General features: G+C 44.8%; 1 protein-coding gene across 1 annotated transcript; it reads left to right on the top strand.

The window, feature by feature from the left end:
• Nucleotides 1-14: 14 nt before the first annotated feature.
• On the top strand, nt 15-27723 carry chsy1 (chondroitin sulfate synthase 1). The gene is made up of 2 exons (XM_072468810.1): nt 15-800; nt 21742-27723. Exons 1-2 carry the CDS (start codon nt 81-83, stop codon nt 23329-23331), a joined length of 2310 nt encoding a protein of 769 aa, XP_072324911.1. The 5' UTR covers nt 15-80; the 3' UTR covers nt 23332-27723.
• The last annotated feature ends 262 nt before the right edge of the window (nt 27724-27985 follow it).

Genomic DNA, 27985 nt, shown 5'->3' with positions numbered 1-27985 from the left:
GTGGGTCGGGCCGGCGGGCGGGAGCGGGGGACATGGGGCGCTCGCAGCGCCGGAGCAGCATGCCCGCTGACTGAGGCGGGATGGCGGGCCGCTGCCGGCGTTCCTGGCTCGGCCTCCTGCTGGGCCTGGCGCTTGGCTTCGCTCTGGCCTCCCGGCTGCTGCCGCGGAGAGGAGGCGGCGTGTGCCGCCGGCGGGCCCCGGGGGGCGGCCAGGGGCAGGCCGAGGCCTCGCACTCGCGCTTCCTCTACGTGGGGGTGATGAGCGCCAAGAAGTACCTGAGGAACCGGGCGCTGGCCGCCCAGCGGACCTGGGCCCGCCACATCCCCGGCCGGGTGGAGTTCTTCTCCAGCGAGGGCTCCGACCTGAGCCTCCCGCTGCCGCTGGTCGCCCTGCCCGGGGTGGATGACTCCTACCCGCCGCAGAAGAAATCCTTCCTGATGCTCAAGTACATGGCCGAGCGCCACCTGCACCGCTTCGAGTGGTTCGTGCGCGCCGACGACGACACCTACATCCGCGGGGAGAGACTCGAGCGCTTCCTCCGAGGCCTCAACAGCAGCCAGCCGCTGTACCTGGGCCAGACCGGCCTGGGCACCCCCGCCGAAATGGGCAAACTGGCGCTCGAGCCCGGGGACAACTTCTGCATGGGCGGCCCGGGGGTCATCCTGAGCCGGGAGCTGCTCCGCCGGCTGCTGCCCCACATCGGACAGTGTCTGCGGGAGATGTACACCACCCATGAGGACCTGGAGGTCGGCCGCTGTGTCCGCAGGTTCACCGGGGTCCAGTGCGCCTGGTCATACGAGGTGAGGGGGGGTGGGAATGAGGAAGACAGGGTTGGGGGCGGGTGAGGAGGACAGAGGGGGGCGTAGGGTTGGTGAAGACGGGGATGGGGGTGAACAATAGAAAAGTGACCTCTTAACCACCTTCTCACTAACAAAAACAGCCTCAAGTCCCTCAGCCTTTCCTCATAAGATCTTCCCTCCATACCGGGCAACACATTCTGATAAATCTCCTCTGCACCCTTTCCAATGCTTCCACATCCTTCCTATAATGCAGCGACCAGAACTGCATGCAATACTCCAAATGCGGCCGCACCAGAGTTTTGTACAGCTGCAACATGACCTCATGGCTCCGAAACTCAATCCCTCTACCAATAAAAGCTAATACACCGTACGCCTTCTTAACAACCCTCTCAACCTGGGTGGCAACTTTCAAGGATCTATGTACACGGACACCGAGATCTCTCTGCTAATGGTAAGAATCTATGTCCCTCTATAACCTGCAACATCCTTCCGCACTGTCCACAACTCCACCGACCGTGTCATTCGCAAATTTACTCCCCCATCCTTCTACGCCCTCCTCCAGGTCATTTATAAAAATAACAAACAGCAGTGGCCCCAAAACAGATCCTTGTGGTACACCACTAGTAACTGAACTCCAGGTTGAACATTTCCCATCAACCAGCCTGTCTTACGGCTAGCCAATTTCTGATCCAAACTGCTAAATCACCCTCAATCCCATGCCTCCGTATTTTCTGCAATAGCCTACAGTGGGGAACCTTATCAAACGCTTTACTGAAATCTATATACACCACATCAACTGCATTATCCTCGTCCACCTGTTTGGTTACATTCTCAAAGAACTCAATAAGGTTTGTGAGGCACGACCTACCCTTCACAAAATTGTGTTGACTATCCCTAATCAAATTATTCCTTTCCAGATGATTATACATCCTATCTCTTCTAAACCTTTCGAAGACTTCCCACAACAGAAGTAAGGCTCACTGGTCTATAGTTACCGGGGTTGTCTCTACTCCCCTTCTTGAACAAGGGGACAACATTTGCTATCCTCCAGTCTTCTGGCACTATTTCTGTAGACAATGACAACATAAAGATCAAAGCCAAAGGCTCTGCAATCTCCTCCCTCGCTTCCCAGAGAATCCTAGGATAAATCCCATCCGGCCCAGGGGACTATTTTCACACTTTCCAGAATTGCTAACACCTCCTGATGTACCTCAATCCTGTCTAGTCTAGTAGCCTGTATCTCAGTATTCTCCTCGACAACATTGTCTTTTTCTTGTGTGAATACTGACAAAAAATATTCATTTAGCACCTCTCCTATCTCCTCGGACTCCACGCACAACTTCCCACTACTGTCCTTGACTGGCCCTACTCTAACCCTTGTCATTCTTTTATTCCTACATACCTAGGGAAAGCTTTAGGGAATTCCTTGATTCTACCTACCAAGGACTTCTCATGTCCCCTCCTGGCTCTTCTTAGCTCTCTCTTTAGGTCCTTCCTGGTTAACTTGTAACTCTCAAGCGCCCTAACTGACCTTTCCCGTCTTATCTTTACATAAGCCTCCTTCCTCTTGACAAGTGATTCAACTACTTTAGTAAACCATGGTTCCCTCGCTCGACCACTTCCTCCCTGCCTGACAGGTACATACTTATCAAGGACACGCAGTAGCTGTTCCTTGAACAAGCTCCACATTTCAATTGTGCCCATCCCCTGCAGTTTCCTTCCCCATCCTATGCATCCTAAATCTTGCCTAATCCCATCATAATTGCCTTTCCCCCAGCTATAACTCTTGCCCTGTGATATATACCCATCCCTTTCCATCGCTAAAGTAAACGTAACCGAATTGTGGTCACTATCACCAAATTGCTCACCTACCTCGAAATCTAATACCTGGCCTGGTTCATTACCCAGTACCAAATCCAATGTGGCCTCGCCTCTTGTTGGCCTATCTACATACTGTGTCAGGAAACCCTCCTGCACACATTGGACAAAAATTGACCCATCTAAAGTACTCGAATTATAGCGTTTCCAGTCAATATTTGGAAAGTTAAAGTCCTCCATAACAACTACCCTGTTACCTTCGCTCCTATCCAGAATCATCTTTGCAGTCCTTTCCTCTACATCCCTGGAACTTTTCGGAGGCCTATAAGAAAACTCCCAACAGAGTGACCTCTCCTTTCCTGTTTCTAACCTCAGCCCATTCTACGTCAGTAGACGAGTCCTCATCAAACGTCCTTTCTGCCACAGTAATACTGTCCTTGACTAACAATGCCACACCTCCCCTCTTTTACCACCTTCCCTGAGCTTACTGAAACATCTAAACCCTGAAACCTGAAACAACCATTCGTGTTCCTGCTCTATCCATGTCTCCGAAATGGCCACAACATCGAAGTCCCAGGTACCAACCCATGCTGCAAGTTCACCCACCTTATTCTGGATGCTCCTGGCGTTGAAGTAGACACACTTCAAACCACCTTCCTGCTTGCCGGTGAGGATGACAGTGAGGGGAGGGAGGGGGGGTGGGGGGGTGGAGGACAATGAGGGGGGTGGGGAGGACAGCGAGGGGCAGTGGGGGGGGGGTTCACCATCGGGAGTGTCTGCAGGAGATGTACACCGCCCATGAGGACCTGGAGGTCAGTCGCTGTGTTTGCAGGTTCACTGGGGTCCAGTGCGCCTGGTCATACGAGGTGAGGGGGGGGGGAGTGAGGAGGACAGTTTTGCGGGGGGGGGGGGGGGGGGGCGGGGTCACATCGGGAGTGTCTGCGGGAGATGTACACCACCCATGAGGACCAGGTGGTCGGCCGCTGTGTTTGCAGGTTCACCGGGGTCCAGTGCGTCTGGTCATACGAGGTGAAGGGGGGTGGGGGTGAGGAGGACAGTGAGGAGGGTGGGGGGTTGAGGAGGACAGTGGGGTGGGTGGGAGGCGGACAGTGGGAGTGGGGGGTTGGTGTAAGAGGAGGTGGGGGTGAGGGTGGCAGTGAGAGGGGGTGAGTACAGTGGTGGGGGGGGGGGGGAAGAGGATGGTGAGGATGGCAGTGCCTGGGCAGTGTATTTACTGAGGGATAGGTTATGTGAGGTCCTCAACTTTAGACCTAAAAAGGATCGGATCAAATCCTTTCCAAATGATGAAAAGCGAGAAGCAGTGAAGATATTTAGAATTCCAGAAATATAGATAATTCAAGTCATGCTTCAGATATATAATGCCCCGGCTAGAGCACAACTTGAGTACTGTGAATAGTACTATGCGAAGGACATATTGGCCTTGGTGTCAAGAACACATTGTTACCTGGACTCCCACAGGTTAAATTACATGGAGAGATATGTGTTTCATGGCATTTAGCAATTCCATCATATCTGGGGAACTATGAGAAATGATTCCTTTCGGGGTTAATTTCAACCTGTCCGAGAATAATTAGATTCACCAAATGTTGGACTAAAGTGGATAAATGGAGTTAGGTCGCCACTCAGCTACGATTTCATTGATTGGTGGAACAGAATCGAGGTGATGAAGGGCCATCGCCTCCTTGTCTGAGTCCTCTCGTCAGATAACCAAGGTGTTCATCGCATCCACTAACTAGTCACTCTGGTTTTAATCCATGAGTAGTGAGGAAGTGTATCTGTTAGCAAAGAGGAGAATGAGTCAGCTGCCCCAGTATCGCAGTAGCTTTTCAGTATAAATGTCTTGGGAAGTTTGCTTCGACTTGCCTGCTGCTGAATACAAACGCCAGCTAATTGGCTGATGTCCACCGATGCCATGCTAAACTTCTCTTCAGGGTGCACGATTTGAATTGACCTTTAGTTTTTGTTGAAGTTCTTAGTCTGATAAACCCGGGAATCCTCTGAATTGCAGCAAGTCACTTCACAGTGTGAGTACACGACGGGCAGTAAATTAAATATAGCGTAACTAGTTCCAGTCACCTGACTTAATTAAGACCGATCAAAATACATTAATTGCAATGTCTCAATAATAATCTTTATTCGTATCACAAATAGGCTTACATTAACACTGCAATGAAGTCGCTGTGAAAAGTCCCTAGATGCCATACTACAGCGTCTATTCGGGTACACTGAGGGATAATTCCGAATGTCCAGTTCACCTAATCAGCACCTCCTTTGGAACTTTTTGGAAACTGGAGCACTTGGAGGAAGCCCGCACAGACATGGGGAATTGAACCCAGGTCCCTGGCGCTGTGAAGCAACAGTGCTAATCACTGTGCTACCGTGCACAGATTAAACCTGACCTGTTGTCATCCCCCCTTCTGAACCGAGCTTCCTCAGCCAGCACTATCTGCTGCCTTCATTTTTGCTCATCCCTTGTCCTCTTTCTCATTCTTCGCACTTCCCCTATCTTCAACTTTTCCTTTTTTTTGTAGTAAAGTCTGACATTTGATTGTTCTTCTCCAGTCTTTTCACTTCACAACTCTCTACCTTTTGAGTGCCTGGGGGTGGGGGCTGTGTGCAGGGGGCTGGTAATGCTCTCTGCATGCCGATCAACCTGCTCGATTTGTCAGCTTGGGAGGAACCCTTGTATTTGGTATGTTGGATTGACCCAGTGGGGATATCTTTGTTCCATTGGTTCTGCTGTGATATCACAAGCCTCTGCTACACCTCCTCCCATTTAGGTGTTTTCATGTTTCCCAAATCTGTTCCGGTGTCTCTTAATTCTTGAAATTGAGGAGACATTTTGCTGTTACGTCTGGCTCAATAAACACTAAATGCTATTTTGATGACTGCTGTTGAGTTTTATATTCTGCACTTTCTGTTAAAAGGAATATTGCATCAAATTTCAGCTTTCGAGACACCCACTTCTCCAGCACCAGCCCATCATCTCCAAGACTACCATTATTCAGGGCAGCTGGATATGGCTTTTGGATTCTGTAAAGGGAACATCATAAGTCTGGAGGTATTAATTGTGACAGTCTGGGAGTGGGAGATTTGCAGGGTTGGGGGGCCAGTGGTTTGGCTGTAGGGAGTGGGGGAGCCGGTGATTAGGGTGCCTGGGGTGGGGGGAGCCGGTGATTTGACTTACTTTTCAGACAGGTAATCTGTCGTAGCTTGTAAAAAATTGGTGCCAAATTCCTGTTTGTAACACTGCATTTACATCTCTTCTGGGGTCCTTTATCTTGCTCAGTTTATGCAGTGGGTAGCGTGCCAGTGAGTGATTTCTAGCAAAGACAGAGCCAGAATCGTGACAATCGTTTTGGGGCAGAAGAGCAGCAAGCAGACCCCACTCTCACTCTGAATAGTGATGGAATTCTGCTCCGTCCTCTACACGTGGTGGTATCCAGCATACATGTTGTGGGAGTTTGACTTGAACTTGTTGCTGTCCTGGATTAATGTAATTAACATTTTGCACTCAATTTCTAAAGATGTTTACTTGAGTAGGGACTAAACCAGGTTAGATGCAGTACAAGATACAGCCAGAGTTTATCTAACTTCTGTGCAATAGATGTTGAATGGTTGATGCGTGGCAATGTAACAATACTCTACACACAATTTGGGGAGATTGGTGTTCAGGATTGAGAGCAAAAGTAAAAATTCCTAATTTTCCCTCTTCCATTACAAATTATTGCCTGACTAGACATTCCAGGTCACATCGTACCATGTTACCCGCGGTCTCAGTTTTTTGTTTCTCCCCGCTGTATGGTTAACATCACACCCACCCCATAAACGTTGAAGCAGAACGTTTGTTTAGGCTTCCATTTGGTCGCATTTGGGGTTCCCAGTGTGGTGGTTGCTCAGGCCAGTACACCATGCAGGCTAACGACCCAATCCTGGACTGTGTATATGTAACTACTTTTCAGCAGTAAATTTCTGAAGTTGAAATTGAGCTTCTCATTATATACATAATGGCACTCTTCCTTGTCATTCCTATGGTACAGATAGAGCACTCTTGGGCAAATTTGGAGGCATCATGGCAACTGTGCCTCCAGGACAGTCACAGAACCAATGCTCGGGCCAAAGAAATCTGAACCAACACAGGCCGTTTAGAAATGTAATTGACCCACAATGTTAACTCTCTGTCTACAAATGCTGCCTGATCCGCTGAACATTTCCAGCATTTTCTGATTTATTTTAGATTTCAACTTCCACAGTATTTTGCATTAGTTATGAAATATATGTAAAGTCTTGAATTGAACTTGAGAAATTCCAGTTGCACAAGAAACTGATATTATCTGTATTCTCGTTTTCACATGACATGGAGGGTAACATTTTGACACGGATTGAGAATTGGTCGACAGACAGGAAACAGAGTGGGAATAAATGAGGCTTTTTCTGAATGGCAGGCAGTGACTAGTAGGGTACCGCAGGGATCAGTGCTTAGGCCCCAGGTGTGCACAAAGTATATAAATGATTTGGATGAAGAAACCAAATGTAACGTTCCCAAGTTTGTTGACACAAAACTGGGCAAGGAGACTCCAGGGTGATTTGGACAAGTTGAGTGAGTGAGTGGGCAGAACAACGTGGCTAAATGTGAAGTTCTACACTTTGGTGTGGAAAACAAAAAGGAAGAGTTTTATTTCAATGGTGATTATATTGGGACGTATTGATGTACAAAGGGATCTGGATGTCCGTGTACACCAGTCAATGAAAGTGGAGAGGGAGGTGTATGAAGCAATTGGAAGGCACGTAGTATGTTAACCTTCATTACAAGGGGATTTGAGTTCAGAAGTAGGAATTTCTTACTGCAGTTATACAGGGCCTTGGTGAGACAACACCTGGAGTATTGTGTGCAGTTTTTGTCTCCTTACCCAAGAAAGGATCTACTTGCCATTCAGGGAGAGCAGCAGAGGATCATTAGGCTGATACCGGAGTTGGCGGGACTGTCCTATACGGAGAGATTGGGTCGACTGGGCCTGGATTCACCGGAGTTTAGAAGGATGAGAGGCGATCTGATTGAAACATATAAAATTCTAACAGGGCTGGACAGACTAGATGCAGGGAGGATGTTTTCGCTGGTTGGGGAACCTAGAAGCAGGGGACACGGTCTCAGGATACGGAGTAGACCATTTAGGACTGAAATGAGGAAAACACTCGAGGGTAGTGAATTGTGGAATTCTCTACCACAGAAGGCTGCGGAGGTTAAGTCCCTGAATGTATTTAAGAAAGATTTTCATGGCATCAAAGGGTATGGGGAGAAAATGGGAATCTGGCATCAGCCATAATCATATTGAATGGTGGAGCAGGCTTGAAGGGCCAAATAGGCTACTCCTAGTTTCTATGTTTCAGGAGTGTGTGTGGTTGTTTCTCAACCACGCTCCTTGCTCTTGATTTGTACGTTTTTCGCTGTCTGCCCTTCAGATTGATTCAAAAACACTTTCCTGTTTTGTTGCTGTAACAGGAGTTATAAGCAGATCTTTAAAATATTTTGTGTCCATTTGTATATTTCTGTATGCAGTCTGGTGTGTGATTCATGTGCCCCCCCCCCATTTTAATAATTAACATTTTTGCACTAGTTATTACATTTATGCTAAACCAGCGAGTTTATCCAACAATTTGTTGTTGACTGGACGATAAACAAGTTAATTCCACATCAAGCAAATTGACTCCTGCTGATTGGATGGCACAGAGATTATTTGGGGATTCACGTGTTAATTGATTTTAAAAATCGGTCGTTTATGTCTTGTGCTTTACCTTCCCTCATTCAAATTTGTTAATTTGGCAAATTACATATTTCACATAACGGATTTCATAACGCGACTAATCTCGTGTATGCGAGTACCTTCATTAATGATCTTGCAAAACTCCAACCCTTCAACCCATGGCCTTCTGTTTATTTTGGAACCCAGTGAAAACACTCTGCACAGTCTGTGTGCATGAAGTTTCGCACTAGCTAGAAGTGAAAGACACTTTGTCCTGGGGCTTTCTGACAGTCGCTCCACTTGTACTGAATGCTTACATTTTAACTTTATTCCAGTGCTTCAATTTGACTTATTTAGATTTGCAAACATGAGTAATGAATTTATTTTTCGGTGACAAACAACCCTCCGTCTTTTTAATTTGCTTTCACTATTCGAATCTTTCACTGCATCATAATGGGGAAAAATATAATTCAGTTTTAATTGTGATCGTAACAGAGCATAGAGACATGATCTTTTACATTAATGCTGGGAGAGAAATCAGCGAGTACTTGTCATACAAAGGGATCTGGAAATCTCCCACGAAGGACTGTGCATCCTGCAGGTCAGTTGAGTCTTTAAAGACCGAGCAATAAGGGCTGGATGGAGTTGAGGTACAGATCAGCTGTGATCTTGTTAAATGGCGGAGATGGCTGGCTGGCTTCCTACTTATTCCTGCTTTGCACAGTTCCTGCATACTGTGACCTGTCTCAGTGGATTGTTTCATGTGGTACAGCGGCAACATGTGGTATTCTCTACTAACTGGTGTCTTGCCTATGTAACAAATTAGTAATGTGGTACATGAATTTGTGCTGGTGTGTTGGCAGGTATGAATGACATACATCCCAACAGTTGGTGGATCATGGGGTGGCAATGTGTTAACTTGTTGATTAGATTTATATGAGATGCAGGGTTTGGGTTTCTGGCCCCAGAATCTTACATCTAGGTCAGCCTCTTGAGAGTAAAAGTCAACCTAAGTGTGGTATTGATGCAGAGACTGTTGAGGAACTGCTTTAATAAACTTGCATGGGAAAACAACCCATTTTATATCTCTAAAAGTATGTCAATTTTACAGTTAATTTGTCTTCAAAGCTTTAACAATTGTTTCCCTATGCAGCTGTTGCTCTTCCTTAGTGGGCAGGGGTGCAAGGTATCTTTTGAAAAGTTCGTCCTGGCACATGACCTTTTTAAAAGCAAAATGGGTTATTTCTGGTGTGGGAGACTAAGAATAGAAGGATCCAAATTGGAGGGGCAGGTTCAATGTTGTTAGCCAGTCAGATGCTGCTGTCCTTTTCTGACATAGATACATTTGACCATTAGATATTAGCCAGGATTTTAGCAAGGTACTTGGTAAAACTACTTCTCAACTATACCATCCAGCAGGTATGCTCGTCAGAAAATAGCGAATGACAATAACGTGACCAAGAGCAAAGATGACAGTCTTGTTGATGGAAGTTTGGACCCAATTCGAGCTCCCGTGGCATAGTTGAGGGCAAGAAACGTCTCGCTATGGACCAGAATAATTATTTTGTATGTTTTGAAATAATTGCCATGCTTCATTAAATTGACTTCACTAAAGTCAGATCATTGGTGTGAGATTTCACTAGCCAATACACAGCAGGGAATTTATTACTAAGTTTCCAGGGTTGCTATCTGGACTTTGAAAGGACCCCCTCCAGTTTGCAAGAACCATTGCGCCAGTCCAGTGATGCAGTCAGAGAACTGGGACATTATGTTGAGGTTGGTGTGGACAAGATTGGCAGGACCAGTAATGTCACATGGGCCCACTTTCATGCCTGTTAGCTTTGACAAAGGGTCATCGGACTCGAAACGTTGGCTCTTTTCTCTTCCGACAGATGCTGCCAGACCTGCTGAGATTTTCCAGCATTTTCTCTTGTCATGTCACATGGGCCGTTTGTTTGAATGGTTAAAACCTCCTGTTTTGAATCAAGTTTGGAAGCAGCATACTAATCAAAGTTCTGTTTGTTATAACAATGGGTATAAACTATTCATATTACTATTTATGTAACTTTCTCTAATAAAACCCAGCCCATTTAATTTTGTATTCTTTACCTATAATGTCTAAAAAGATCCTGTCCAGTTAATTGACAGTCCCAACATTCCACAACAACTTCCAAGTTGCTGCTGGCTTCGCAAATAAGTGGAGTTTTTCTATCCTTGCAACAGTCATCGTTTATCGAGGCTTTAACCGATTTGTATAATTCTTTGCCAACTCTTCATTAAATCTGGCACTTTGTAAAACCTATGGGACTCTAGTGGCTGGACCTCGCAGTGCAATCTGTTCCTTCATGCTTCCCAAGTTGCTTATTTAATGAGTCATCAAGAAAAATCGCCAAACTGTTTGTATTCTCTGAAATGCTCCAAAGGTACCTGGAAAAGTGAGCTGCACTAATTGAGGTGTAGGGTACTGGAGTCTCCGTGTTCTGTGCTTGGCACAAACTGACCTTGTGCATTGCAACCAAAAACAAGGCACGTTCTGTACATGTGCTCCTGATACACTGAGTGTAGTAAACTGCACATTCCTTGCTAATTCTGCACCCCCCTCCCATCCAGCAGATTCTGTTTCTGTGCTTCTTTGCTCAAGGGGAGCAATCCATAACTCCATCTGAGACTTGTGTGAAAAGAACCTTTTATGGGTGGAAGGGGGAAGGCCAAAGCAATCTTTGGGGCACTAGTATTTTATAATGATAACAGAAATAACTGTTGAGAAGTCTCTCAATTTCATACTCGGTTTGTATTGGGTACTGTGACTGGTTAATTGTATAACTTTGGAAATCCGTTTCTAATTGATACGTTTTCTGTCAGCGCCGTTGCAATTTGGCACAAGACACTAGAATCATAGAAACCCTACAGTGCAGAAGGAGGCCATTTGGCCCATCTGGTCTGCACGGACCCTCCTAAAGAGCATCCCATCCAGGACCTCTTTCCCCCACAACCTGCACATCTTTGGATATTAAGGAGCAATTTATCGTGGCCAATTCACCTAACCTGCACATTTTGGGAGGAAACCGGAGCACCCTGAGGAAACACATGCAGACACAGAGAGAATGTGCAAACTCCACACAGGCTGTTGCCCAAGGCCGGAATTGAACCTGGGTCTGGTGCTGTGAGGCAGCAATGCTAACCACTGTGCCACCTTGCTGTTTGATCACATTCTTCATTTGTAAATAGACTCTACACTTGCAGCCCATTGCCAAGACAGTTTATATTCAGTCTGATTTTGCCCTATTTGTGCAGAAATATATTTCACACCCCTTCCCATTCCAGTTTTATTCCAAACAATATTCTGCATGTTTTTGGATGATTTTTGCTGTTGCACGCAACACATTTTAAAACTGAAAACCTTCTCACCCAAGCCCTTTTTAACGGGGTGTATTCATTAAAATTGGGCCTTAATGGAGCTGAAGTACAGTCTGCAGAACTCCGTGAAATACTTTCTCTGGTCTCTAATTTTAATCACCTACACTAATGTCCCAACAGACACCAATATTTCTGGCTCCAACATAATGCAACAAATCAACAGATTGAGTACTCACTATGGATCACGAGTAGCAGTCAGTTCCATGACAATAGTGGGATGTATAGAAGTGACACTGGCTGTAGCCTGTGACACTGGTGTGTATCCATGCTAACAATGATGCCCATCCAGTTGAGGATAAGGGTGAAATCTTGTGCGCAATCTCTCAACATGAAGGTGCAGGGAAAGAGTAAGTGTAAGATTTGGGATTAACTTGCCTTCAAGCTTACACATCTAATTTAAAAAAAAAAGATCCAAGGCCACTTGTTGCAGAAGGCCCTATACTCGTTTAGCAGCGATGTACGTCACAGCTTTGACAACCAACTCTGCTACGTTAATGGGAATTGAAGCATCAGTCACTGGGAGCACAGACTCTTCCCACTCACCTGCCAGGTCGCACTAAATGGGGTCTTCCATGCATCGAGCTACTAAACTATGTTAATCTCCAAATTTAATGTCTGCCATTCGCCCAGCCCCTCCTGCTTTTGATCACCCATTCATAAAATATATTTGCCATACCTGCAACAATGCTCTCCAGTCACATTGGCTTTGGCTGGTCCTATTCCCAACTACTCTGGTTTGGTGTTACTGCGCTCGAGAGGTGCTGTTGGAATGAATGCTGGTGGATTTAACATTACTCCTAGTGAGTCAGAGGATAGGCTATTATAAGGAATTGTGCAGTAGTTTGTGGTAGAATCGCTCGGCCGGTTGTGGGTTATGAACACCTGGTTGGTGTTGGTCATGGGTTATGTGGAAACCTGCTGCACAGACAACTTTAAGATGAAGTTTTTAGTGTCCTGCCCCTTTAAGGTTCTGTTCAAACACTTCTTTATCCCATTGGGAAATGGTCTAGACGGGCACACCAAAGCTCTCTCAGGTTGGCAATTGCTTGTAAATCCCCAATTTCTGTTCCTGGGAGGCGAAAACTTTGTCCGCAAAATGGTTGCAGAGTCTCACTGGGGTGCAGTCTACTATCTAAATGGTAACTCGAGGGGAGAGTGGGTGATAGGGATACATTTACTGATTATAATGACATTTTTATTTGAAACAATATTTTAGTGATGTAATCTTCAAGTTATAGCTGTGTGAAGACCCTTTTCAAAGAAATTTCATTAATTGCTTCATTGACTGCAATTTATTAATTGGTTGTTGTTAAACCCCAATTGCTGGAATTCACTCCCACTTCTCTAGTACATTCTCTCCTGTTGATGTGATTTGCTTTCAGGAATATGGGTCTGTTTCCCCTTCACCACCTTTTTTCCTCATGCTTTCGTACAATCCCCATCAGCTGGACAAAAATTAGCAATCATCTAAAAATAGGATTTAAGAGTTGTTAAATTCCCAATAAAAAGTTTGGTTCAGCCAATAAAGTGGAAGAAGCCGAAAACTGAACAATCAGAGTTACAAAGCCGAAGCTCCGAGTGGACAGGGGCAAACCCCTAATCCAGCTCTTTGCCTGCTCCAAAAAACAATTCAAATTGAATCCAATCCTAATAAATTAGAAAATAAAGGAGAAAAGTGGGAGAGGAACTTAAAACACTTATCACGAAGATAAAATACTAGGAAAACAATTGGGACTAACGTGGACCTCTTGACCTGCAACCTAGGGAATTAAATGAAGTAGCTGCAGAAACAGTGGATGCATTCATTGCTTTTTTTTTTACATTTAGAGTACCCAATTATTTTTTTTTTCTCAATTAAGGGGCAATTTAGCATGGCCAATCCACCTAACCTGCACATCTTGGGGTTGTGTGGGTGTAACCCACGTGGACACGGGGAGAATGTGCAAATTCTACACGGACAGTGACCCGTGGCCAGGATCGAACCTGGGTCCTCAGCACCATAAGCAGTAGTGCTAACCACTGTGCCGCCCGCATTCATTGTAATCTTCCAAAATTCCCTAGGTTCAGGACAGGTCCATATTGAAAAATCACAAATGTAACTTCTCTATTCAAGAAAGGATGGAGGGAGTGCAAAGAAACTATTGGCCAGTTAACCTAACCCGTTTCATTTGAAAAATGCTGGATTTCATAATTAAGGAATTAGTTGCAGGGCTTTTAGAAGTCATAACACAATGAAGCAGATTAGACATGATTTTATGATAGGGGAATAATGTTTGAAGATGCAACAAGTAGGATTGTTGAAAGGGGATTAGCAATGTCTTTGGATTCCCAGAAGGCACTCAATAAGGTGCCATATAAAAGATTACTACACAAGAGAGGAGCTCCAGGTGTTAAAGGTAATATTTTAGTGTTAAAGAGATTGCCTAAATAACAGAAAACACTGTTGGGATAAAAGGGTGTTTTTCAGGTTGGCAAGCTGTAGCTAGCAGCAGTATTAATTGCTTTAAGGTGTAACATCTGCCCTATTTTGGGTGGAAGTACCTGCCAATCAGAGTCTGGCAAGACGATAGTCTCAACAGTGGCAAGCAATGGCCACTGCTGGAATTGGAACCAGATCTGGCAAAGAGGACCTGAACTCAGATAAGTCTGTGGTATCACCAGGGTCATGCAGGCAGGCCCTGGCTAGGGAGTACGGGGCTGGTTTTGAGAGGCTGGGATGAGAAGGTTAAAGGGGGAGCATGACCTTGAGGAGGGCATACAGGACCAGTAAGAGGTCCACCCAGTTTCCTGACATCATCTAAAGATGCTGACTACCTAGTTGACGTGGGTCCAACTTTTTTGTTAAAATTAAGTAAACTTGAGGGACAAAATGAAAGGGGGCAGCCTCTTAAAAGTGGCGCTGCCTTAACTGAAAACAAATCACAAATGAAACTTTTTTCTTTTTTTTTTAAATTTAAGCCAATTTATTTTTTACAATTAAGGGGCAATTTAACATGGCCAATCCACCTAGCCTGCACATCTTTAGGTTGTGGGGGCGAAACGCACGCAAACACAGGGCGAATATTCAAACTCCACACGGATAGTGACCCAGAGCCAGGATCGAACCTGGTACCTCGGCGCCGTGAGGCAGCAATGCTAACCATTATGCCGACGTGTTGCCTCATCACAAATGAAACTTAAAACATCAAATAAAATATTGATGTATTGTCCAGCCTGCCTGCATCCCCAGGTTATGATTATTTTGTCGATAGCACACATTCTTCCATTTGTTGGGAGCCATTATTCTGGCCAATAATATCCAACATTAATTACCATTCTGGAGATTTGGCTCTGATTCCTGGCTGTATATTTTTTCCAGCTGTTTTCTAAGAATGTTAGCTGAAGAAAATCCAGGACTTTGTAACTACATTAACTCCAGCTACCAAGTGAAGATTAAAAGGAGTGAGGCCATGCAGAGATTTAAGCAAAATTATCATTTTAAATTAGAGGCAGTAGACCAAGCTAAGCGATTCCTACAACCAACAGTTCAGATCAAGGTTCTGCAGTCTGCAACATCCAGTAGTGAATGGAGATGGACAATTAAATAACTAACTTGAGAAGGGGGAAGCTCCACAAATAACAACAATCCTCATCCTCTATGATGGAGGAAGCCCAACCCGACATGCCTATGTGAAAGATGCGGCTGAAGCGTTTACAACCATCTTCAACCAGAAGTGCTAAGTGCATGATCCATATCTGCATTCTCCTGAGGTTCTCAGCATTTCACGCCAGTCACGAGCTTGGGAATAACGGGCGGTGCTTTTATTCTACTGTTTCAGATTTACTAAAAGGAATAGACAATATGGGAATGTCTTCCCCTGAGTGGGTGGGAGTAGCAATGCATACCCAACAATTGGAAACGTTGAAATCTTTGGCACTCACCATGGACATACGAAGAAAAGTATGATCATTTAACTCCTTGCGAGCCTTTGTGGGTTGGCCATGGTCTGTTAAACTGAAAAGACAACCAAAATCAAAATGGCAGAAAACACTACAGAAATTAGCTTTAATCATAATGCTCTTTTAACATGAGGCATGGATCCAAGACTTCTTTACTTGGACCTTCGCAGCTGCTTGGGTTGTGAGCAGAATCTGATAGGGTCCCTCCCACTTGGACCCCAACAGCTCCTTCTGCAGTTTCTTCACATAGACTCTAACTCCTGGCACAAGGTTGTGTCTGCCTTCGGGTGGGTCACCCACGCTGCCGATACCTGTAAGGAAGCATAACTGACGGAATGTGTTAGATTCTGACAATATTTCAGTAATGCATCATTCATCAAATGACAGTTGGCTATTCGTAAGTCAAGAGTCCCTGGCAAGGACATGGGCCTGCTAGTAATTACTTCGAATGGATTCAGGCCTGGGGCTCTGTTTTGTGTTGCACTGATACTGCACAGGACTATTGTAAGGCTTGAGGCCATTGCATTCCTTCTTGGTGATACTTTGATAATTGCTCTTTCAGAGTCCGGTTCATACGTTCCACTTGTCCTGACGATATGGGTGATACGGGCAATGTAGCTCCCACTGTATGTTCAATAGCTTACAAACATCTTTGCAAACAGCACCTGTAAAGTGGGTTCCGTTGTCCGAGTCTATGCTGGTTGGTACTCCCCACCTGGAAATATAGTTTTTGCATTGAACCTTAGCGGTGTAGCTAACAGTAGCTCTTCTGGCCTGTAAGGCCTCTACCCATCTGGAGAACTTGTCCACTATTACCAGGACATCAATGTGTTTTTGACATGGAAGGGTAATGTAATCGACCTGTATATGCTGGAATGGTCCTGCAGGGGCAGGAGCTCTTAACAGGCATTGATGTTCTAGATCCTGAATTGTTCTTCTGACAGGTGACGCAGTGGTCTGCCACCACCTGGGAATATTTATTGTATCCTCGCCCCCACCAGGTTCCCTTGAATCGATCCAACATCTATTAAGAGACCAGGTGCCCCATGAGTGGATCTGTTGGGCCAAAAAGGGCATCAGTGACTGTGGTGCAACTGGTCTGTCTGTCTCTGCTTGTCTCCAAATGCCATCTTCACAGAACTTGATACCTGCTTCCATCCATGTCCATTTTGCTTCTCGTGAACACTCGCTTTGAATTTTACGTAGGTTTTGTAACAGCTGTGTACGTCCAGTCTGTAGATCTGGAGAATTGCATTGTGAGGCGGCTTCTTTCGCTGCCTGGTCTGTAAAGGTGTTTCCTTGTGCTTCTGCGGTGTCCTCTTTAGGGTGGGCCTTACATTTCAGAATGGCCACTTCATTTCGCAGTTTTAAGGCTTCTAGTAGGTCCCGTACCTTGTTCCCATTTTGAATAGGTGTTCCTGTGGTGGTAAGGAATCCTCTGTTCCTCCATAATTGGCCGAAGTCATGAGCTACTCCAAAACCATACCTTGAGTCTGTATAGATGTTAGCTGTCTGGTCTTTTGCCACACGACCTACTTCGACTAGGGCCTTTAACTCAGCATGTTGGGCTGATGTCCCCGGGGTAGACTTCCCTTCGCCATGATGGTGTACAGGCTTGTGACTGCCCATCCTGCTTTCCGAATGCCATTTTCACCAAAAGAGGACCCTTCTGTAAATAAAACGACGCCTGGGTTTTGTAATGGATCTTCTTCTATCAGGCGGCCTCCTCCATTTCTTCCGTGATTTCAACACAGTTATGGTCTTCTCCTCCCCACTTTTGCTCCTCATAGATGATGGGTTTACCGGGCTTGCCTTTTGGAAATGGAGGTTAGGGGCTTCCGCAGCTGTTGTCCACCTGGTCTATCGCGCTGAGGTGACTTGTTGACTCTATTCATTGAGAGTAATGCATGAACTGTATGAGGGCATTTAATAGTCAGTTTCTGATCTAGGACAATACTTGCAGTAGCCGTTACAGCCTGACAAGTGGCACTCGGGCAACTTCCCCATCCGAGGGCTACTGTGTCCAGTTTTCCTGAATAGTACCCAATTGGTCTCTGTTGATTCCCATGTTACTGGGCTAGGGTTGCTGTCATGTATCCTTCTCTCTCATGGACAAACCAGGTGAATGGTTTCCCGTTATTTGGAATTCCTAGAGCTGGTGATGAGCAAGAGGCCTGATTCAGATTCACAAAGGCTTTTTTCTGTTCTGTTGTAAGGACAACCTTTTGATTTCCGATTTCCCTTCAAAGGGTCATTCAATGTGCCAACTGCGTGTATGAATCAATCCAATTTCTATTAAAGTTACACATCCAAAAATGATCTCGGGTCTTGGATAGTGGTGGGCTCTTTGGCAGCCCAAATTGCCTTGGTTCTATCCTGGGAAAGTTCTCGTGCCCTTCAAAATCTTCTGGCCTAAGTGGACAATCTCATGTTGGGCAATTTGTGCTTTGGCCATGCTGGCTTTATGTCTTCTCCGGCTGAGATGGCCCGGAAGAACATAAGTCTCTCTCATGATCCTCTTCTTCAATGGTGGCCAACAAAATGTCATCTACATACTGGATAATGGTGGAGGGCAACTCAGGCAGTTCCCTCAAATAGTTCTGTAAAGTCATGTGAAACAGTATGGAAACCCTGTGATAGTCTTGTCCAGCTGTACTGTTGCTGTTGAATGGCAAAAGCAAATCATGGCTGTACCTCCTGTGCTAATGGAATCGACCAAAAGCCATTGGACATGTCTATAACTGAAACCACTCAAGTTCTGGTGTTAGGGCATTAAAATGGTGGAAGGGTCAGCCACCATAGGAGCTTTCTTATCAATACACGGGTTGGCCTTTCTGTAGTTGACGGTCCGGTGCCATGTGCCATTTCCTTTTTCGTAGGCCAAACCTGATTATTTGGTGAACTGTATGTTTTAATCAATACATCCCTTTCCTCTAGTTGCTTTACTACAGGTAGTATTCTCTCAATGGAGGATGGGATATTGCTTGGTGGGGCAATTCCAGTAAATGACGCCGATTGCATGTGTAGTAGGCCACAATCATTCTTATCTTTGGCCCAAATTGGATGTTCTTGAAGGTTCTAATTGACCATGTTACTTTTCCATTCTCAAAGTTTAGAGAAAAATTCAATTGGGCTAGAACATCCAGACCCAGAATGGCCTGGCCCAGTGGGCCTATCCAGACTGGAGAAATCGATTCATGTGGGCCAAATTCTATTAGCATGGGATGGGTTCTTTCGATAATCAGTTCATCACCTCCTATACCATGGGCTACAGTTAATTTGTGATCCAAAGGAAACAATTTCACATATACTAGAGGAAGGCATGTTAACCCCGCCCCTGTATCAAAAAGACAGTGTATTTATTTACAGCCCACCCTCAACGATACATACAATCCATCCTTCCTGTTGTCAATCAAGGCATGAAGAGAGGCAGTGACAGGGAGACTTGGGGCTTTCCTAGTTTTTTGACATTTCCATCTGTACAGCCTGCCGCTGTGGTGACAATTTCCTGAATGCATCCACCATACCAGGCTCCTATTCAGACCTGTATACAGACTCTCTGTATGGTGACAATGGGTAGGGTGTATACATCTCTCTATACAGCTCTCTCCAATACATTCCTCTGGGTGGTTCTCTAATACACGTCTCTGCACGGTGACAATGGGGGGGGCCTGTACTGCACCCTGTCCGGGTGGGGCCCATACGCTTCTCTATGCGGCTCTCTGTATGTGGAGTCATGTCCCCGACGCCACTGTGGTTTCGACCAGTACGACTTGGCTCAGTGCCCGTCCTTTCCACAATTGTGACATTTTCCCTGTATTGGTTTCGGCTCCTGTGGAGTATTCGAATGAGATAGCATTAATTGTTGACTGAAATGGTAAATCTTTAGGCTGTAACCCGGTCTGGAGAGCACGAATCCTAGCGTCCATATCCTGGTCAATTTGAATACATTGATCTATTAATATCACGTTTGTCGTTGATACGTGATCCCACTCAGGAAACACCAATTTTAATACATTAGACAAATCTGTTCTCAAATCATGTACTTGTGTCCCAAGTCTCCTGCCCCTCTGGCATTTCCATTCCTGAGTGATCCTTCCATACTTTCCTAAACCTTCCTTCAAAATCTGATACTTCCTCTGTGTTCTTCTGAATACAAGATTTGGGCACAGTACCCCAGTTGAAGCTGAACCAATGTTTTATAAAGGTTAATTCCTTTGTACCTTCTGTCTCTTGATCAAAAAGCTCAGAATCCCATATAGCTTTTCAACCACTTTCCTTAATGTGTCCTGCACCTTCTTCAATTAATTCACGTATACTCCCAGGCCCCTCTTCTGCAGCTGCATAGCGTTTCGGATTGTATCCCATCCTGTATTTTATGTTCTTGCTCTTCCTACCAAAAGGAATCACTTCAGTTGTCTGCATTAAATTTAATCTGCCCCATGTCTGGCTATTCCACCAGCCTAGCTGTCTTGTGTCCCCTTGGCACAAGACAGGTGCTGGAATGTGATGACTTGGGACTTTTCACAGTAACTTCATTGAGTGTTAATGTAAGCCTATTTATGACAGTAAAAATTGTTATTATTGAAGTCCATCACACATTTGGAACTTAACCAACTGCCACACATACATAACCAGGTTTTACCCTTCCAGGGACAGAAACATTAAATTAAACCCACTTAAAACTATACCTTCTTTCTAATGTTTACCAATACAAATATAAATCCTTTAAAACTAAGTTTGCCTTCTGAACAGTCATGAAATAGTTTAATGGGTTGTCTGCATCCCCAGAAACTTGGAAGTGGCAAAGATTGAACAACGCCCAGCATCAATTATATCTCCATTTGTGAAACCACCTCAATTAGTGACAACTTCAAATAGTGAAAGTTAAAATAAACTGTAGTCATAATGCCCTCTACCTTTTGAGGGTATTGTGAATATTCTTCCTATCAGTCCGATTCGGGTTTTCTTCCCGCCCGTTTGTTGGATCCAGCATGTTGCTTCATTGAAATTGAAAATTTAGGGCTGCAGAGTGGCGCAGTGGTTAGCACTGTTGCCTACATTGCTGAGGACCCTGGTTCGATCCGGACCCTGGTCCACTGTCTTTATGGAGTTTGCACATTCTCCCTGTGTCTGCATGGGTTTCATCCTCACAAGCCAAAGATGTGCAGGTCACGTGATTGGCCACACTAAATTGCCCCTTAATTGAACTGCTGCAATCCTTGAGGTGTAGGTGCACCACTGTGCTGTTAGGGAGCGAGTTCCAGGATTTTGCCCGAGCGACAGTGAAGGAACGGCTATATATTTCCAAGTCAGGGTGATGAGTGACTTTGGAGGGAAACCTTCAGGTGGTGGAGTTTCCAAGTATCTGCTACTCTTCACTTTCGTGGTGGCAGTAGTCGTGGGTTTGGAAGGTGCTGCCTAAGGAACCTGGGTGAGTTACTGCTAGTGCATCCTGTAGATGGTTCACATGGCGGCCACTGATCGTTGGTGGTGGAGGGTTTGAATGTTTATGGAAGGGGGAGCAATCAAGCGGGTTGCTTTGTCCTGGATAGTGCGAGCTTCTTGAATGTTGTTGGAGCTGCATTCATCCAGGCAAGTGGAGAGTATTCCATTACACCCCTTCTTTGTGCCTTGTAGATGATGGTGGGCAGGCTTTGGCGGGTCAGGAGGTGAGTTACGGGTGAAGCTCAGATACAGCAACTCTGAGCTTCATAAAGACGACCTTCAGGAGGGTGAGGTAGGATTCCTAACCTTTGACCTGCCCTGGTAGCCACATTATATGGCTAGTCCAGTTCAGTTTCTGATCAATGGTAACCCCCAGGATGTTGCAGTACTCGGTGTTGATACTCAAATAATCAAGCTGTGACCTTTTGGGGTGGGTATTAGGATGCAATGCCTGTTACCACATTGAGGCAGAACTAGCATCTTGGGGCTGGCAGAGAAAGCACATTGTGTGATATCTGTATCCTTAGTCTTGAGTATTTTTCCTTTTACTTACACAGATGCAGCAGTTGTTTTATGAAAACTATGAACCGAATAAAAAAGGCTACATCCAAGATCTACATAACAGCAAGATTCAGCGGGCAATCACTCTGCACCCCAACAAAAGCCCTGAATATCAATACCGGCTCCACAGCTACATGCTGAGCCGCAAGATTGCGGAGCTTCGTCATCGGACTATCCAGCTTCACCGAGAGATTGTGCTGATGGGCAGATACAGCAACTCTGAGCTTCATAAAGACGACCTTCAGTTGGGAATCCCACCTTCATTCATGAGATTCCAACCTCATCACAGAGAAGAGGTACTGGAGTGGGAGTTCCTGACAGGGAAATATCTTTATTCAGCTTTTGACGGGCAGCCTCCACGGAGAGGGATGGACTCCTCTCAGAAACAAGCTTTTGATGACATTATCATGCAGGTGATGGAAATGATCAACGCAAACGCCAAGAGCAGAGGCCGGATCATTGACTTCAAAGAGATTCAGTATGGTTACCGAAGGGTTAACCCTATGTACGGGGCAGAATATGTACTTGACCTGCTTCTTCTCTACAAAAAGCACAAGGGCAAAAAGATGACTGTCCCTGTGAGGAGACATGCTTACCTGCAGCAAACCTTCAGCAAGATCCAGTTTGCTGAGCATGAAGAGATTGATGCTAAAGGTTTGGCCAGCAAAATTGACAGTAACTCGCGATCTCTCTCCTTTCTCGCGAATCCCCTCCAAATGTTTGTCCCTTTCCAACTCGGGGCCACTAATGTTGAGACCAAGGAACCCAAAGAAAAGAAAATCAACATCTTGGTCCCACTGTTGGGCCGGTTTGAAATGTTTGCCAGATTCATGGAAAACTTTGAAAGAACTTGTCTGATTTCAAATCAAAATGTCAAATTGTTTATTTTGCTGTTCAACTCTGATTCCAATCCAGACAAAACTAAACAAGTAGAACTGATGAGAGACTATCAGATAAAATATCCCAAAGCAGAGGTGCAACTTTTTCCTGTGGCGGGTGAGTTTTCCAGGGCTCTGGCTCTGCAACTTGGCTCTGCCCAATTTAGCAATGAATCTCTACTTCTGTTTTGTGATGTTGACTTGATTTTTACAGTGGACTTTCTGCAGCGTTGTAGGGATAATACTGTGCCAGGGAAAGGAGCATACTTTCCCATTGTCTTCACTCAATATGACCCAAAGATTGTACATGCAGGAAAAGTCCCCAATGACAATTATGCCTTCACAACACAGAGCGGATTCTGGAGACACTATGGGTTTGGGATCACCTGTGTTTACAAAAGTGACCTCCTGCTTGCCGGTGGCTTTGATGTTTCTATCCAGGGCTGGGGCATGGAGGATGTAGATCTCTTCAACAAATTCATTGACGTTGGTTTAAAGCCGTTCAGGAGTCAAGAAGTTGGAATTGTTCATATCTACCATTCAATATATTGTGACCCAAACCTGGAAGCCAAACAGCTTAAGATGTGCACAGCCTCCAAAGCCTCAACCTATGGTTCCACACAGCAGCTAGCAGAGCTCTGGCTGGCGAAACACAGACTCAACCTCAGCAACAGCAGCAATCATGGTGATTTAAAGAGGACAGCCTAACATCCAGCTAGGCTGGAAAACTCTAATTTATTTTAAAAAAATGTTTTCATTGTTTGATTGAAGCGTGTTTTACAAGCAAAAGGACATTTTACTTTGACTAAAAGAAAGTGTGTTCACGTCAGCATTTCTGGTGGCACCGACCTTGTTTAACTGCGCAGGTGAATGGCAGGACTAGAATGAAGAAACAGATAATCACACATGACTGGCTGTGCTCCAGTTAGAAGAGCAGGGCGTTAGCTGGGGGTCACCAGCCTCATAGAGAGGAGAATGTCCAGCTCCCTGAGACATTCCGAATCTAACTTATAATGTGAATAAATTTGATATTTAAGTTTATGAGACAGTTGCCCATTCGTAGCAGCTGGGCCATTGCACACTGACAATGTTGCAAATCCATAACTGTTTTACTTTGTCGGGACTTATTTCAGCTGTTGACTTTGCTCCTTTTCACAATCAGAATGTACTGAGTTAAGTCATTCACAAAATCGGCATCTTAAGTGCTGACTTCAAGTGTCAAGTATGTTTAGGATGCTTGTGGCGTTTTATACATGTTTTCCAAAGATTTATATTGATTTAATTTCCTTGGTGGCGTGTAATTCAGCATCTTGTACTGACTGTCCAGGATTGCCATTGTGTCTTGTAGCTATCCAGCTCATCTTGGGTACTCTCCAATCAGCTCAAACTCCCCTGGCTCCCAGTTCTGAGCAACATCCCACCCCCTCACATGAGGAGAGCGGTTGCAGCAAGACAGCTCCCAGGGAAGGTAAACATCAACCCAAACTACCCCAGGAGTTTGCCTGCTGCTCACCTGCCATCACATCAACCAATTTGGCTAAGACCACCGAGCCGAGGAGAAATAGCAAAGAGGCCCTGTGGCAGCATGTATGCATCCAACAGGCTAACATTAAAACCATTTCCTGATCACGGATCCTGCAGCTCACCCCCGCAACTTCAACTTACCACACCAACATTGGGCACTGCCAACCCTTTCTGCACTGGCCAAGGCCTTTGTGCTGCATATCGGCACAAGTGGGGCCCTGCAGGGAGCCCGGTCTTCAGCTGTTGTGCTTTTCTCTCTCTCCCTCTCTCTTCTCCTCTTCCCCCCCCCCCCCCCCCCCATCCAAAATCAAGGACTCACATCATTGGAGGCTGCCCAGCGACAAAATTCAGCAGAGGGCTAGGAGAACTCCATTTAGTCACTGAAAATGATTGCCTGGTGATCCCTGCTCACGCTAAAAAATTAATAATTTATTCTCTGGCCCTCTGCACTTGCAGCACGCTAGCACAGTGGTTAGCACAGTTGCTTCACAGCTCCAGGATCCCAGGTTCGTCAGCACATTCTCCCTCTGTCTGCGTGGGTTTCCTCCAGATGCTCACGATTTCCTCCCACTGTCCAAAAAGATGTGCCGGTTAGGTGGATTGGCCATGCTATATTGCCCTTAGTGTCCAAAAAAAAGTTAGGCGCGGTTACTGGATTATGGGGATAGGGTGGAGGTGTGGGCTTAATTCGGGTGCCCTTTCCTAGGGTTGGTGCAGACTCGATGTGCCGAATGGCCTCCTCCTGCACTGTAAATTCTGTGATCCTCTCCCAGATCTACACACGTCCCTTTCATCTTCCCTTTGCCCCTGCGCTCCAAAAATAGCATTTACAGCAGTCACATAATATATTATTTGAGTTGTGGCTCTAGGACAAAATTAATTTCTCTTTTTACTTTTAACATTTCCATATTTTTTGCAAAGTAGAAGTTTCATCTTGTAACTGAACATTCTTTCAGGCACAGATTCTCCAGCACTCGATGAACTGAGTGAGAAAACCCTTCACTGCTCCATCCATCCAGATGCCATGGGGGTGGGTTTGTGCTTGGGGTGGGTTTGTGCTTTGGACCTGGCTAAAGTATTGGCTGTGTGTAATGCACACAATTCTGTACCAGGTCGATACACACCATTCACATACCTGTATTACTCGCAGAGACTGTCCTCTTCTTGACTTTACTTTCTAAAACTGTTGCCGGGTGATATTTTATGCACAGGTGATCACAACAACATTTCCCCCATGTCTGGTCCTTCCAAAGGGGATTCTCTCCTTCCGTATCTGTTGATCCTTTAGGATGCCCTCCCCAACTGTCAGCTTCCTCTAATAATAATAATAATAATCTTTATTGTCACTGCAATGAAGGTCAACTCCTTTTCCCCACAGCTCTTTAGCTCAAACCAAGGGAGTCATTTTGTTTTAATGGACTTCATTACAACTATTGTTTTAGGAAAAAAATGTATTCAAGACGAACAAAAAGTGCTAAAATCCTGCCTCTTTTTGGCCCAACGATACGACAAACTGTTGTTGGATGGAGCAGCAGCTGTTGGCAGCATTAAATCTAGGGAAATGCGGACACAACTCCTGAACATTAAAAACATTTCATATAAAGAATGGGAAAAGAATCTAGTTTTGAAACTTATTTATTTTTGTGTATCTTTTTAAAGCCTTTTCAAAGAACTGCATTCTTCCTTTTAAATATGGACGGAAACGTAAGACTTTGCTTCAAACTGATCAAACTGAATGTGAGAAATACACTTTGAATTTTCACAAGTTGCAGACTGGTTTTGTATCTAACTTGCACTATGTGCAAGGAGCTGTCTGCTGAGCCTGTGTCTATAAAACTGATGTTTACTGTAAACCTCTGCTTGAGGCACCTGCGTCCTTTGATAATGGGCAAGGTGCTAACAGAACACCTCTTCTGCCAAAACAGCACAAAACCAGTTAACCCAGTGCTATTTGTCCAATGTTATTTACATAGCTTTCTTTAAGGTACTTTCACATTGTTTTCAGCTACTCACTGCGAGATGGTTTTACTTGTGTTTCGTACATGTGCATGTTTTGTTTTCAGACGACCAGTGAAGAGGAAACATGCAGAGAATGAATGAAAGGATTGAGCACCTCCTTGGTGCAAATTGTACATCATTTGCTCTTCCCATGTGTAAGATGTCCTCTACTACTCACTGCAGTGGAATTAAACCTCTGTTCTTTATTAACTGCAGTTTTCCTCCAACTCTGGCTTGCAGAATCCAATGCCCATAGTCACAAATGTTTAGTAGCGAATGAGAAACTATTTCTGCACTGTACACAGTGTGAGCATTTCTATGCTGATTAACTCTTTTTTCCACTATTCTTGGTGATATTGTGTGTTGAACGCAGCTTTATTATTTTACCTACACTACTGAATTTTCCCATTCTCTGGTGGGTGAGGCTTTGTGAGATAGCAAAACCCAATTGTTCTCATTGATGCTCTCCGAATCCCCCTCCGCTTTGGACAATGTGCTTCCGTATTAGAAACACAAATGTTATCTTTTTGTTTATATTATGAAGGGGAGGTGGTGGTGTATTGAAACTACCACTGAACTAATCCAGAGGCCTAGACTAATATTCTGGCGACGAGGATTCAAATCCTACCACAGCAACCGGTAGAATTTGAATTAAATTGAAAGTCACACTCGGTAATGATGACCATGATTGTTGTAAAAAAAAACATCTGGTTCAGTCGCCTCCTTTAGGGAAGGAAATCTGTCCTTACCCGGTCTGGCCTACATGTGACTTCAGACCCACAGCAACGTGGCTGACTGTTGATTTCCCTCTGGTACAGCATAGCAAACCACTCAGTTCAAGGGCAATTAGGGATGGGCAACAAATGTTAGCTTTACCAGCGGTGCCCATATTCTACAAAAAGAATAGACAGGACAGCTCTGACCAGCTTACCATCAAGTGAAGGACATTGATTGTATTTCGTTTTGTCATTGCTTCCTGCTTATTGAAGAATACTGGACACACACAGTAGTATTTTCTTGTAATTTGAAGTTTACAGACTCATTAATGAGAATATTGGTGGGATTTCTTCTCGTCCATTGAATCCGTTATAGACCTACCCCAAAATGTATTAATCAAAGAGAGAAAATTTTAACCAACTTTTTGTTCTGAATGTAGACTGCCACAATTGCAGTTGGAACCAGTTATGGGGATACTGATTTGTTCTTGTATGTGTCTGTGTGAGAGGGATTCTGCAATTTCAAATTGGATGTGTTCGGAATTTTGCAATAGGGTAACTGATTAAGCTGGTTAGTGTAATCAAAGTACCTCCCAGAACGGCAGAGAGATCCATATTGTGGAACAGCCAGAGGCTGGGTTTTCTTCGTATCGTGTACACCTGAAAGATTTGGGTGATGACAGAATTAGGTTTCTTTTATTTAAAGAAAAGTTGCAATTTAGCAACTAATGTATTCATACTGTTTTCCAACTTCTTACTGGTAAAGATTCTGAAATTTTGCAATGCAGATCCATGCAAAGTTCTGAAAGTTCCTGTGTACTGATTTGTGTAAATACTGTTTATTAAAAATGAATAACATTTATTGTTTGTGATTTTTGTTATAATGTAGGGGCTGGGAGCTTAAAGGATAAAACAGGTTGGGCAGATAAACAGCCTATTGGATTTAATGCAGGAATGGAAATGATGGGTAGCACGGTGGCGCAGTGGTTAACACTGCTGCCTCACGGTGTCGAGGTCTCTGGTTCGATCCCGGCTCTGGGTCACTGTCTATGAGTTTGCACATTCTCCCTGTGTTTGCATGGGGATCGCCCGCACAAATTGGGTTCTCTAAATTCTTTTTTAAA

Source organism: Scyliorhinus torazame, chromosome 12 (genome assembly GCF_047496885.1).
Source record: "Scyliorhinus torazame isolate Kashiwa2021f chromosome 12, sScyTor2.1, whole genome shotgun sequence".
NCBI classification, from domain to species: Eukaryota; Metazoa; Chordata; class Chondrichthyes; order Carcharhiniformes; family Scyliorhinidae; genus Scyliorhinus; species Scyliorhinus torazame.
Note: the sequence above shows the minus strand (reverse complement) of the source record. Positions and strands in the feature narration are given on the sequence as shown.